The sequence below is a fragment of the Merops nubicus genome, unplaced genomic scaffold (assembly GCF_000691845.1).
Source record: "Merops nubicus isolate BGI_N331 unplaced genomic scaffold, ASM69184v1 scaffold1335, whole genome shotgun sequence".
Taxonomy (NCBI): Eukaryota; Metazoa; Chordata; class Aves; order Coraciiformes; family Meropidae; genus Merops; species Merops nubicus.
The window spans coordinates 60,729-75,233 of NW_008607515.1; the positions used below are offsets into that span (position 1 = coordinate 60,729).

A 14,505-nucleotide genomic window follows, 5' to 3' on the forward strand; every position below is an offset into this window, starting at 1 on the left:
GATGCAGAGAACAGACTCTTTTACTTCTTGTTTCTTGCGTACTTAAACAGTGTTTCTTTTCACATCATGCTCATGCTTGTTGCAATCTTTTTCTTCAGCTGGTTTACATCCTCTTGGAAGTACAGTGCTGAACACTAGATTCAAGGCCTCCACTGGAAATACTGTCTCTTGAGTTGAGCAGGTGGCTAACTTCTTGTGACTTAATGACTGTGCTCCTGCAGATACTCAAAACAATCTGATTGCCTTTATTTTCAAGAATGTGGTGTTGCTCCTTTCTGTTTATCCTATGATCCACTCTAATTCTTTGTGCTTTTCTGTAAAGCTCCTGCTTAGCCACTCAACTCCCATTTATTTGTACAGTTGTTTTTTCCTGCTTAAATTCAGAACTTTGCATTTGTTCCTACTGTGCTATCTTTCTTTCTCAGTCTGTTTGTGAGATTATGTTACGTTTTAACGCTGGCTTTGTAATCACAGGCTCTCTCAAGAATTCAGTATCACCTGCAGATTTAGTAAGCCCACTTTATTCCACTGTACAAAGTCTTAATGAAAGTATTTGGCTTAGTGCAGATGCCTGTTGAGTTCTACTTGATGTCTTGTTGTTCTGACAGATAAATTTTGGTAACTATTATGGAGTATGTTTCTTTAACCAGTTACATACAAACACTATCATAGGTTTATATAGAACTCGTTTCTCTAGCTAAGTTAAAAGGATATCCTGTGGAAGTGTGTAAAAACTTCTGCTGGTCTGTTCCCAAAGGGGCATTATCCCATCAAAGAAGTAAGTTGTTTTTCTATGATTTATTCTTGATAAATCCATGTTTGCTGTTGCTCAGCTTGTTTCCTTTTAAGTTTTCACTTAGCAGCAAGTGTCATTAAAGCACATTGTGTATTCTTCCTGTATAAAGATGAGCACTGGTGAAGGGTTAGGGTTAGGGTTAGATGGCTGGGTCGTTATGGCTCTTGCCATTTCATGGAAGCATAAGCTCTGCTTTGTATTGTACTCTGTTTAAAATACAGGTTCACCCAGTTCGCAGGACAGACCTCTGTCCTCCTGCCTCACATTTTGTAAGTTGCAGATAAATATTAATGAACAAACTACTATTAATTTTGGAGACTTGGACTTTGAAGTGCTTAGTTTATTTGTGAAAGGAGTATAGCTTCGTCCTTGCTGTCCCACAGCTCTGGTTTGTGGAGACAAGAGAACATACCAGGGCCCTATTCTCACCACAGCTTTTGGGGACCAGTAATTTATGACAGACCTCAGTGAAGTTCATGCAGTTAGGCACGTGCATACAAGTTGGAATTCATGTGCCTTACAAACTCTTCCTCTGTTGAGATATTTTGGCCATCACATCAACTACATTCTATAATACCCAAAGCTGAGTTAGTTTAACATAGAAATTTGTTCTCGTTGCCAAAATTAAACTTTTTAGATCTAGTTATAATACTTAACCAGCTGTGAAGGGTTTTACTAAAATTATTCCTGTGCCTGAGCAGTTTCCACAAAAACTTAAAATAATGGGTGGGCCAAGTGAATTGCATTAATATTCTTCTAGGAAGTTTTTATCAGAGATATTTTTTTCTTTTCATGAAAAGAAAATCTTTGTGTTCCATTCTGTTTTAGGGAATAGTGTTCTATTTAATTCAAAAATCCATTATCATGGGATAAAAATATTGCTGATCAGCTCCAGTTACTGATTGAATTTAGGCTCGTTATGATAAACTTTTATTTAGATTAATTAGTAGTTACTGTTCAAGTTGAATAATACTGGAAATCTCTGAAAGACCAGTTTCACCCTGTGTAGCCAAGAAAGGTTATATTAGGAGACAACTGGCAGCAATTGTTCTGCTTTTTGTGTACCTCAGTTAAAAATAAGAGAAGTGGGGGTGTTTGATCCCAAGATGAGCAGTATCTCCAACATTCCTTAGTGTTTAAGCCAAAGCACTTTGATTTATTTCAGCTAGAATAATCAGAGCATTAGAAAATGTGACCTATGAGAAAAACAGAAGATGTGTTAAGTCTTAATTAGCCGAGCAAATAGAGCAACAGAAGGGGAGACAAAAGGCAAAGTTACAGTAGCCATTTTCAATTATATAAAATGTTGCCCAGGAAAGGAGAAAATATGTGTTACATGTTTATAAGGATACAAACAGAATAAGCTCTGACTACTGAAGGAGAGATGCCACTTAAACGTTAGGACTGCTGAATTTCATAAGTGAGATTTTGTTAAATTTTCACAGATACTAAGGATCTTGTGTCTTTATGTCATTTTTGTCTATGGCAGTCTGAGTTTGTAAATGACAGTTATGTTGACTATCTACTCTTCCATTTCACTGGCCAGCAGAACCTGCCAAAGGTGCATATTGTGAAAAGATATTCAAAGGGAAAATACTGATCTAAATACATTTATTTTTTGATCTGTTAGTGGGGAATATTCCTTTCTGCCTTGTTCAACATAATTTTGTCATGAAACCTTCCCAAATTAATGGAATGATTTCACATAGAAGCTCAAGAATTTTCCGTGGGTTGTTAAGTGCATTAGTAATAAGAGATAGTGTATATGTAACTAGAAAGCTGCTGTTGTATGATTCTCATTAGCATGTATAAAAATTACAAAATAATGTAATAAATTTTCAGAAATGAAACCTGTTCTTTGAGGGACAGTTGGAGCGGGTGCGGGTATTTAATTCCACTTCCTTTGGGGAGCCTCTTTAGTAATAAAGGCTATAAACCTCTTAAAGTAGAATCCTGTTACTGACTTGTGACTTGAAAAGTGGTTTGTGCAATGATGTGCTTGGTGGGTTGTTCAGTTCCACATCAATGGGCACTGATCACTGTTGAACAGCTACTGGCTAGTGAATGACAAAATGTGGGTGGATGCATGTTCTGGGCATCAGGAGCTGCTTGGTAATTAAACACAGGAATGAAAGTAATGGATAAAGGATTCACAGGTAGGGGTTTTATTTTCACTGTCTTCCTTGTCTGGGTGGAACATCTGCTAAGGCATCTGAAGTTTACATTTCAACAGTTAAGTCATTGGTGTGAATGTGTGGGAGGGATGACGGTAGTGGTACCTGTGCAATTAAAAGTGGACTTTGTATTAGAATGTGTATTTTTTAGTTCTGCACAGATTTTTGATTGTCAGACTTATTCAATGTACTTTTTTTAAGATGATATATTGTACTTGCAGGTCAGATAGTAAAGAGGGTCAGTTGAAACTGAAGAGACTTGAGCAGATCTTAAAGTTGTGGATAATTGTTTCCTCAACTCCAGTTTGAGAAATGTACTTATTGGCAGTCTGGTAAATATTCATCTATCCAAGGGGATTTTTTAATTTTTTTTTTAATTTTAGTATATTCAGTTAGTATAATTAATTTAAGAGAAACAGATTTGGCATGTTAGAGAAAAATCTTTAATGCAGGGGTTGCCATTGCTCAGTTTTATTCATCTTGATAAACCTACATTTCTTATGGAGTAGTGAATTCTCTGTTTTGTCTTGTTTCCTGTCCTTTCTGAGCATGTGTGGGTTTTGTTTTTGTTTTTTTTTTTTTTTTTTAAGGCAGTCATACTTTGAGGTCTTTGCTGCACCTTTTTTATCACATTTTAACAGATTGATGTTTTCAAAAAGCAGTTTCAGTTTTCTTATCTGCATTTCATAAGACAGGCTGCCTTGAAACAATTTTTTTTGTTGTTTTGGCTTTGGGAATGAGGCTTTGGGATATATTTTCCTTCTCCACAAAAAATTGAGTCTTCTAGGGAGGAGAGGGAATTTCTGCAGGAAGGCAGGCTGTATCACAGATTTTCAAAACATAATTTCAAATTGCTTGTTCACGGGAGTGAAGTTACCATATCTCACTACTCCCTATCAGAAGAAGCATTGTGGAAAGCTCACCATTAAGTGAGACTAAAGTACAAACAAAACGTTAAAAAACCCCAAACAAACCCACAACAACAACACCCCAAACCAAAGCGCACACACGAGAGGGGAAAAAAACCAACAAACAAGCAAACAAAACCCACAAAAAACCAAGAATGAGAGATGAGGACTTTTGTGGAAAGGCTTTTGTTGAAAGTACCCAGAACCTATAACTGGGTCTGGCTAAGTGGAACTTCAGTGTAGTCATCCCATCTTGCATCTGGGGATTTCCTGCCTTCCGTGGGACTCCTCAGTCAAAAGGCAAAGCATCTGTTTGGTTACTTTGGAGTTAGCCAGAAATGATGTCTTAAACTGTTTCTTATACATATAAATGTGATAGAGAAAACAAGTTCTATTGTCTTTTAATTTTCAAAATGTTGGGGTAGTACTTAGAAATAAAGCCTTCTATTTCAAACCCAACTATAAAATTAGTAGCCCATATACAATTTACTGGTAAAAGTGAGAACAATGCCTCATTTGGCTTTTCACTATCTTTTCAAATGACTTAGAAAGTATTTCCATTATAAATGAAATGTCTTAATTAGCTTCCCACTAGATGGAGCAAATGTATGTTAACACAGCAGAGGAAACAGAGTATATGTTTCAGATCAGCAGAACAACAAATCACTGGTATGCAAAACTACTGTTCTTGTTAGTTATTAATTTTCTGAGTTTAAAATGGAAACTACTAAGCTGAGCAATGAAGTTTCCTCCTTAATAAGCATAAGCAAAAGATACACTGTTTGGAGCTGTGTTTCAGTTGTCATGGTTTTCATGGGGTGAAGACAGGTACTTAGATTATAACAGAGGTGTGTGATTGCAGTAGCTCTGTGTGATCAAATTTTTTGTTATTATTTAGGATTTTACTTTCTTTTTTAAAATGTCATGTCAAAAAAGTTCTCCCTTGAAATGAAATAACTGATAAAAGTAAACAAGCTTTCAGGTTTCCAAGTGAATCCTCAGGTACCTGCTGGAGAATTTGTACTCCTGAAATTGTAGTTCTGATCATGCCATTTTGTTTTATAAAACCTGCTGCCTTGTCTATGAATCTTATCTTCCTTGTGTCTTTTAACACTTACAGTTACAATACCATTACTAGTTGTGATTTTCAGGCAACTTTCAAGCTTCCCTCAACTATTTAACTATGCATTCAGTGCATTTACATGGCATAACTAGGGGAGTATTTTCAAGAGCAAAAATCTGTAGATTCTTCTAGGCATTACACAGGAGCAGCATACCTACAAAGTACCATCAGTGCTTCAAGAGACACAACCAGACTTAAGAAAAGGAGGAATGAATGCAGAACTGAAATACAGATTTCTGAAATGCAGAAGAGGTGTAACTCAGAATAGAAAATCTGTGCCAAAACTGTGCCAATTAACTCAGCTGTGATAACTTCACAGTTTTTACTTTAAACGGATTTTCAGAAGGCAATTCTCAAGAATCTCACTTTAGACTTTTCAATTACATTCCTCTGCTCACATCCTTCCTATCTCCTGCACCACTTGTTGAGAAGACTGTTATCCTCATGTACACTCAATGAGAACTGAAAACATAGGAATTGTCACATAGAATCAGGCTACTGATCTGTCTGTCTCTTTCTAATGGGGATTAGTCTTAACTTTTTTATCTTAATCTCCTGGGTCTGAATGTTATAAGTTGGCTTTTTATGTTAAATGAGCAAACAAAGCCTCCTAGCATCCAGTAGTAGTAAGGTGACTATTGCCCCACACTGTGTTCATGGCATTTATCTTTGTTAAAACCTCAACTCTTTACCATGTAACATAATCATTTTTTATTGAAAATACTTCTGTAGTTCAGTGTTAAAGTTCATCACTTATTGTCATCATTAAACTGTTTGATCTTCACCTAAATTTACATTCTCACCACTGTTACCTGAAGTTACTGTTTAAATATATAAAAAAATCTTATGCACACTTTTCTCTTAGTAACAGGAACTATTTATCACCTACATTTGAAATGAACTATCTGTAATGTGCACAGGCTATGGCAGGATAATGATTTTATTATTACATAATGACAAATTCCTTGCCAGCAGTTAGTGACAATACTCCTATCGGACAGAGTTCTGATCTCTGGTTTAATTAACAATTTGTTATCTTTATATTCATAATATCTGAAATAATGTGGTATGCAAAAAATGTCATTTCAAAGCATGTGCCAAGAATAGATTTCAAGATTAGACATATGATCATTTTTAATGATAAATAGGGGGGATAGTGTTTGCCATGGCGTTGAAATTTTGAAGTGTTGGCAGATTAAGAGCACAGGATTTTAGTTTGCCCTTTATAATGTAGAGTTTTATTGTTTTCAAAATAACACTAAAAATAATTACTTTTAGCAAAAATCTGAAAAATTCTTTTCGTGATTAGATAGCAACAATTATGCAAGGTTCTTATTAAATTAGTCAGGAAAAAGGAATAATGGTTGCAATTTCTTGTTTTCCCTCTAGTGCATCAAAACTCTGGCAGCCTGTCATCTGGCAGAATTAAGTGTGGGATAACAGTGGTATTGTGCCTAATACACAAAAATCTCAAGACATTAGCTAAATACTTGCTGAGGGCCCATTTGTAACACATTTGGTGTAGTTTGTTACACGGGATGACATGCTGCGTGAGATGATGAAATTCTGAAATATGGGCATTAGTCAAGTGTTCAGAGTAGAATAGATAATCTCTTTACACCCATTCTGTTCTTGGTGAAGAGCAGAATAGACAAATTCTGATCCTCCTAGAGTGCATGTAAGCATTTCTGCTGCTGCTGTGGTGTTTATATATCACGAATAGCTGTATTTGCAGTGGTATAACAAAGACATCACTCATCAAGTTCCTGTTAAGGTGTTACTCTGCAATGTATTTTAGTATTCATCTGGGAAAAAGAATGACTGATAAGGGTGTTGAAACCAAGATAAGATAAAGCATAAGAGCATGTAATGACAGTTTAAAAGGTCAGCATTTAATTGAACGTTAGATAAGAAGAGATAGCTTCCTCCTTTCACATCCTGATGCCTCTGTCCATTTACATTGTGTATCTTGAGATTTTAGGCTTGGCTCTGCATTGCTTCTTAACAGCTGAGACCCTTTATTTGGAGGATTGATGGTTTCATGGGTGTATGTGACCTTTAAAAAGGAGTGATCTAGATAAAGTTGTTTGCATAATTGCATCTGAGGAGGGTTTGCATAAGAACTCTGTGTTGGAGGAAAATGCTATGAAACCTAGTCAAATACATTGTTCTACCAACCTTGGATTAAAAAGCAAATAAGCCAAAGAGCACATTTGTGGCCAGGTTGGAAAGACCAGCAGAGATCTCAACACTAAAGCCAGGTCTTGGTTTTATTAATTGCTCCCTTTAACGTCCTAGTAGAAAAGCAAATTAAAAGTTTTGTCATTAGAGAGTATTTTTCATTTCATAGATAAAAAGGTATTTCACAGCCTGAAATCACCTATGTGCAATAGTAATGACTGACTAATGAGGCTTGAATACCTGCAAGGTATAAAATTAATCAATACTGGACTTGACTATAAATACCATTTTGAGTCCTCAGCCTGAGACTTCAGTAGCAAAACTACTGAGAATGCAGATTTATTACAGGCATTGAAATGTGGAAAGGAATACACACTACTTGTGTAACATGTCAGCAAATGTAATGTAATTACAGTCTTAAGTGTGTAGGGACATACTTGAACGCATTTTTGTTTGGGTCAACAAACACTTTTTGCAGATGACTGAAATCTCTTAGAATCCTGGCTGGGGCAGGCATCCTGTCCCCTCCTGTCCTGCCTCATCTCATGCCTCTGCTCTTGCAGACAGCTGTTACGTAACCCTGTTTCTAGGCTTCTTCAGCTTCATCTGGGAATTGGTTTCTCTCATTCTCCAGCACCCTTAGGGTTGACTATGCCAAGAGTTCTGCTCTTATGGCTGCTGGCATCCTTTTTCTAAGTTCTCCTGCTTCAAGTATTTCTGAACTCTTTCTACAACTGTGCATCACGCATGAGTTTGTAGGTTGGTGCTGGCTGGAGTCTTTCATGTGACTTCATTTTACCTAAACATTTTTCATTATGTTTACTGGAAATTCCATACTACTTATGTCTTAGTAATGAATTTTGCCATTTTTATCTTTTATTCATGCTGTCACTGACTACATATACACAACCCTTCTCCTCCTCTGTCACTGGCAGTTGCTGAGACACCGTTTTATGCTGAGCGTTAAGTGCAGCTTATGTCAGAACCCTAAATACTCCATGTTAAACAATACATTCAAATTCCAGCCATTCTTCTTATTCACAGTCCTTAAGGTCTGCTGTTTTTCTGTTTATGGGATGATAGCACCCAATTTTGTGTTACAAACCGTGTAGTCCATACCAGTTTAAACTTGCAATAATATTTTTTTACTGTAGCATCCAAAGTGAGCGTAGAATTCAAAATGAGTAGAGAGTTGCATTATGTTCAGTTTTCCTAGTATGGAATATCCATGTGTTCACACACGGGGTAGCCATCTAAGCACATACATGTGTCTCAGGCTTTTAATGAATAATGGATCATAAACACAATGTGAAAAATGACAAATATTGCATTCAATTATGTAAAACATCTTCTAAGGAGAGAAAACAATTAACAGCTTCCATTATTACAGTAGGGTTCTTTGTTTTTGATTTTTGATGCTCTGTGTCTTTAAATTGCTATGGTTTATGGTTTGTGATTTAAAGTTTTATAAATGAAGAGCTGCTTTCTGCTTGAAACTTTGTCCTTAGTCTTTAATAACTGGATAGCAGGTTGTGGGGTTTTGTTGTTTTGTTGGTGACTGATAGTGGTGGTTTTTGGTTTTGTTTTTTTCTGACTTTGGTAGTAGCAGTAGTTCAAAACCTGGCAGATCTAGACTTTGGAGAAAATCATTTATGAAGAACTGAATGAGAGTGCACTCTTTGGAGTAGGAACATGTGCTTTCTACAAGAGACATCTCATCCCAGGTACAAGTAATCTTTACTAACCTGAAAAGGATATATACATTATTTTTTATAAAAGAGAGGTTTCCTAACAACATTTAGGCCAAGAGAGGCTCAGAGATGAGCCCATATGCACATAGACTCTGATCCAGTGTTCTTCATATGAGTAAAGAATTGGGGAGTGAATCCATGCACCAGTGCAGCTGGAAGAGCTCTCTGTCCTACAACGTGTGGTTTGGAAAGTGCTGTATCAGATTAATAGATTGATATTTTCATCTATAGAAAGCTTATCTGAAACTGTCATTTAGAGATGTCTTACAGCAGTGTAATTGTCCTGTCCTCTTTTCTCTCAAGATTTCTACATTTAGGCTGGCAATACACAGTTTGACTTTACAGAAAAATATTATGAATACGATTCTACAAAATGTTTTTGTAAATATATGCAATTTTTTGTGGAGTGGTGATGGTACAAAGCTCTTCATGACATGACATAAAAGTCACTTAAAAATAATGTGGCTGTCTCAAAATTATTAACCATTCTGCCCTAAAATACCTCATTTTGTATTACATGTGTTATACAAGCAAAAATGTGGAATGGGAGACTGTCAAATGTTCCCTAGGATGTGTTCACCCAGGAGGGAATGGTGCCCTGCTATCATGAATCCAACTTTATGGTTATTGGGTGAAAAAAGTAAATAGTAATCTTTATAAAAACCTAAGAGTTACAACATAAGTCTCTATGTAGTAACCAAGTGTGGTGTAGCTTTAAAAAGGAAGTGATTTTTTTTTTTTTCTTTTGCTAAAAACCCTCTCACTGAATCAAGGCCATTCCCTGCCTGAAGGCCCTGTTCAGTGTAACCCTCAGGAGATGAAGTTACTCCATTTTAATACCCTTGCTGGTATTGGTTCTCTGATAAGAGTGTCTGTAAGTGTTTCAATTAAAGTGAGATTGTGGTAGTTTTATGGATATCCACCTGCAACAGAATATGATCTTCCTTCCACACTGCAGGGTTTTCAAACAACTTTTGCATGATTAAAAGCTTTTGGCCACTGTGGAATTCTTAGTACGTCTTAATTCCAGGACTAAAGCTGAGACTTCATCATTGTAGTAAACTTTGTCTGAAAATAAAATGTTTCTTTTCCCTACTCTATCAGTATGCATTATACTCATCTTTGCCCCCCAAACTGGTTGCTTATCTGTTTTCTTGAGGAAATCTAGGTGTATTTTCCACCGCCAGCATTATATTTCTGCCAGCTTCTGCACCAGCTCTGTTTATTTTTTCCAATGTTATCTCATAGAAATTACTGTTTGTTCAGTGTGTGAAATTTAATTCTGTGCTCTTGAGGTAATGGAGTGCTATTTAAACCTTGTTTTGGGGCTGATGGCAGAAGTCCAATGGTTTCTTTAGCCCCCCACAGTCCCAGCACAGAGGCCCTTTCCCAAATGATATGTTTATGCAGGTGGATTTATTATTTTTAATGTAGTACCATTAGTATGCTGTGGACACAGAAATAAAGAAACAAAACCCTACAGAATCCCTCCTACCAGATCTTGTTTATATGTAACTTGAGAGTAAAAATAAGACAGTGAAAGCATATAGCAGTTCTGGATTTAAAAAGTTCAGTTTCACACAGTTGAAAACCGGGTAAAAGTAGTGACCAGGTTTTTTTCTGCCTGTCTTTTGGCAGGATTATCTGATAGTCCTTCTCTTGTCATGTTTCTCTTGGCTTGTTTAGCTTGTAGGATACTACATATGTCAGGATTTCCCTCTAATTGGAACTCTAGATGTCAAGGAGGTAGTAGATCAGTCAGTATTAGATCTGTTACCAGTTATGTGGTGAGTCTGCTTCTATATAGTTTTGCTGCTTTAAAATGTGCATCTATTTGAGAAATGTGAAGAAGAATTTTGAGTGCCCTATTGCATCAGCAGAACCTTTATTACTTTTTAAGTAGCTCATAATCACAAAAGTTTTGTGTGCTTCATTGTGCAGTTTGTCACTATGAATAAATTCACTCTTAATGTTCTGTTTAATGTTCTATTTACTGTCCTTTATACAGCCATACTCATTATCATAGAATCATCAAATGGTTTGGATTGGAAGGGACCTTAAAGATTATTTAGTTCAACCCCCCTGCCATAGGCAGGGACACCTTCCACTAGACCAGGTTACTCAAAGCCCCATCCAACCTGGCCTTGAATGCTTCCAGGGCTGGGGCATCCACATCTTCTGGACAGCCTATTCCAGTGCCTCAGCACCCTCACAGTGAGCTTCCTTACATCTAATCTAAATCTGCTCCCTTTTGGTTTAAAGCCATTACCCCTTGTCCTATCACTACATGCCCTTATGCTTTCTCTATGAAGTTATTTATGATAAACGTTCAGACCTTCTGAATGAAGACAATGATTTTTTTTTTTTTTAACTAATACATTGGTAAGTGGGGGAGAGGATATAAATGTGGACTTGGAAATAGAAAATTGCTCGTTGTAAGTTAGACAATGGATTTTGGTAGAGTTGCTCATGTATGGTTGAAGAAATTAGTACTCAACACCCATGTAAACAACATAGATTCTTTTAGTTGTGGGTATATTACAGTGCATACCGTATAGACACATAGACTGTCCCAAGTCACTCATATTTTGGGCTTTATGGGGGAAAAAAAGTAAAAAATGTCATTTGAGAGGAAGAGAGAAGAGGAGAATTTGAAGTGCATATTAAAAAAGGAGCCTAAAAATAGAATTTACTTTTTTTTTTTCCCCAACCTATATAGTAACTGTGTGAGGATAGTAGTTTAAGGCTTATATGCTGAATAAAGTGTATTTACCTAATGCTATTGGAATTAGGTAAATAATCCCTAATTTACCTAATGCTGTTGGGAAGGTGGCTTGATAGCATTCATTCATATCTGTAACAACTGCTTCCTATCTACCTACAGGTAAAAACCAGGCAGCCCTAAGAAAGCATCACAACAGTAGAAAAGGGGAGCTAATTTTCATCACGCAAATGTGTATTTTCTTGTAATAAACTGGTGTTTCTTAAACAGAGGTTGAGGTGACTAGAACAGACTAGGAACAGTGGCATATGAAAAAATGCCATATATACAAATAATAAATTAGAGCTGCTTTATTTTTCCTGTACTGCAGGAACTTGTTTGGCTCAATAGAGTTGAGAGGTCCCATATTCAAAACTGGGGAGGAGGTGTTCTTCCCCTCCCAGAATGCATAGCCAACTTGATGTACTCTTTGATGTCAGCATAACAACAAAAGTTGGCAGGGTTCTGAAGCCTCTTACTCCCACTGACAAAATATTAGGCCCTTTTGAAGGTCTGCTAGATCTGCTGTGTCTAACGTGAAGATGGGAGGGTGGGAGCATGAGTATTTTTAGAGAGTGAAGAGAAGCATTAGAAAAAACTTGTAAAAAAGGTAGAAAAATGTTTCAGTTCTAAAAACCTAGGTATCCATCCTCATCATGTAAAGGTTTCTTGTAAGACACTTTTACTAGCAGTAGTAAAACAATATTTAAATACAAAATAACTTCCCTAAGTACCAACTTTAAAAGTCAGTGCTTTTGTTAAAGCATGGCTATTCTGAACTAGTTCAAAGCTGTCTGACAGGACTGGATTTTAGTTAGCATTTAGTAGCCAGTCTGCTGCTAGAACAGCACTGATTTTTGTCACACATTATCTTAGACTGAATTATAATATATATTTGACATTAGTACCAAAGTTACTAACCATAAAAGAGAATAACCCATTTCTACGTTTATTTTCCCAGACACCTGAGGAGCTGGAAGATGTGTCTGACCTTGAAGAAGATCACGATGCACGTAGTCGTACGAGTATTCAGACTGAAGGGAAAACTGACAGGGTGTGTATTACACTAGTTTATTCAAAAAGCAATGTGATAAGGGGAAAAATGCTGTTGGCTACTGTTCTATGAAGCCACTTAAAGTCATACAGTGAGTCATTAAAATCTTGTTCAACTCTTAATAGATTTCTAAAGATGTGTGGAGAGCATAAAACTGATGTGTATGACCTGAAAAAGTCAGTGCAATTAAGTTGGAAATAATTAGTGAATATGTAAATTAGAAGAATTCTTACATTTCATGAATGAAGTTCTATCAGGTTACAGCTTCATGAGTGTGGCTTGGTCTAACAGAAGCTAGGTTAATAAGGAATTCTTTTATGTCTGAGTCTTACTGAAGCCTGCAATGTTTCTTAACCAAAATTAACCTCTATGTAGAAGAAAGTTCACATGCATGGAAGAGAAGGGGATAAATGTGGAATCGCCACCACTGCAGTGCTCGAGTCGCTGACTTTGCCTGCTCTGTTCACATATGAACCTCTTCTATGTAGTTTATTGCTTCACTGGTGAAGTCATGAGGAAGTATGAAAAACTTAATGCAGTTTTTAACCATCACTGTATTTCTGAAGTTCTGAATCTTGTTTTCCTGTCATACTGTCATATCATCATTTAATGTGAGGACTTCAGTACATTACCAGGTTTTGATTGTTTACATTCAAACATTTTTAAGAGCCTGAAAACATTTTTGGGATACCAAAATGTTCCCTAGTACAAAGTTGATGTATTTAGAAAACATTAATCTTCTTTATATACCCATTTTAAGTAATGTTTTCAGCAAAACTGTACTCTGTTCACAACTTTCTGAAGTGGAAAGATCCATGGGGCCAGAGAAGTCTACTTTGTTACTTGTTTGCTCAATAACTAGAGCAATAGCCTGTCCCTTTCTCTTGATTGATTCTACTGTTATTCCCATATTGGAAATTATAAATTATAGAACTAGTAGGGGAAAAGCAAACTTTTCAAGATAAAAAGAACCGTGTCAAGAAAATGGCATTTTAATTCACATCTGTTTTTCAGCAAATACATTTTTCATTCAACAAACACAAATATTTTCATTATTAAGACCTTAAAATACTAAAGAAAAAGCATTAACCAAAATGAAAGCTCACTTGTATTGCCTATCTGCCTCTCAATTACATGTAAATTAACTGTCAGTTAGTTGTTGCATTTCTCATAATGATTTAAGAATTGTGTGAAAGATCACCTCGTACATTCTTATTACTCAATAAACATAATAGGCAATTAAAATATACTAGCTGCCCTTTTCAATTTAAATTACTCTTTGTAAATGTTAGCACATTTTCCTCACATTATAGGCTTAAATTTCTACTGTAGTTAAGAAAGGCAAGTTTTTCCTTCAAAATGTCATCCGTGCGAGATGCTTGAATTAGTTTGGAACAGGTACAGATGGTGTACTTGCATATTTTCATACATGTCCCATAATGAATGCATGTGAAGCTTTGCACTCGCTAGGAAAACAGAAGTAGAAGTTTGCAGGTGTTTACTGTCACAATGTGGTAACAAAAGATCCACTGAAGCTTTAAAAGATCACGTTTTCACACATGGTCTTCTACTTCTCAGATAAAACAGAGTACTTCTTTAAAGGGAGTGTTATTTGAAAACTGTAAAGAACACATACTTCCAGACAATTACACAAGGCAAGAAGTAAATGCTGAAGATTGTTGTAGGTAGGGAGCTGGCTATCAAGAACCAGAAGCATAGATTATTACTGTGGAGAGATGTCTCTGGGATACGCTTTT

General features: G+C 36.3%; 1 protein-coding gene across 1 annotated transcript in view; it reads left to right on the forward strand.

Annotated features, from left to right (window-relative positions):
* Nucleotides 1-14,505, forward strand: part of CTNNA3 (catenin (cadherin-associated protein), alpha 3) — a gene marked incomplete at its 5' end in the record, with an annotated part of 123,543 nt that overhangs the window by 46,177 nt on the left and 62,861 nt on the right. The window contains one exon of the mRNA XM_008939954.1: nucleotides 12,656-12,748. Coding sequence (XP_008938202.1) covers nucleotides 12,656-12,748 — 93 coding nt within the window. The remainder of the gene's footprint in view (nucleotides 1-12,655; nucleotides 12,749-14,505) is intronic.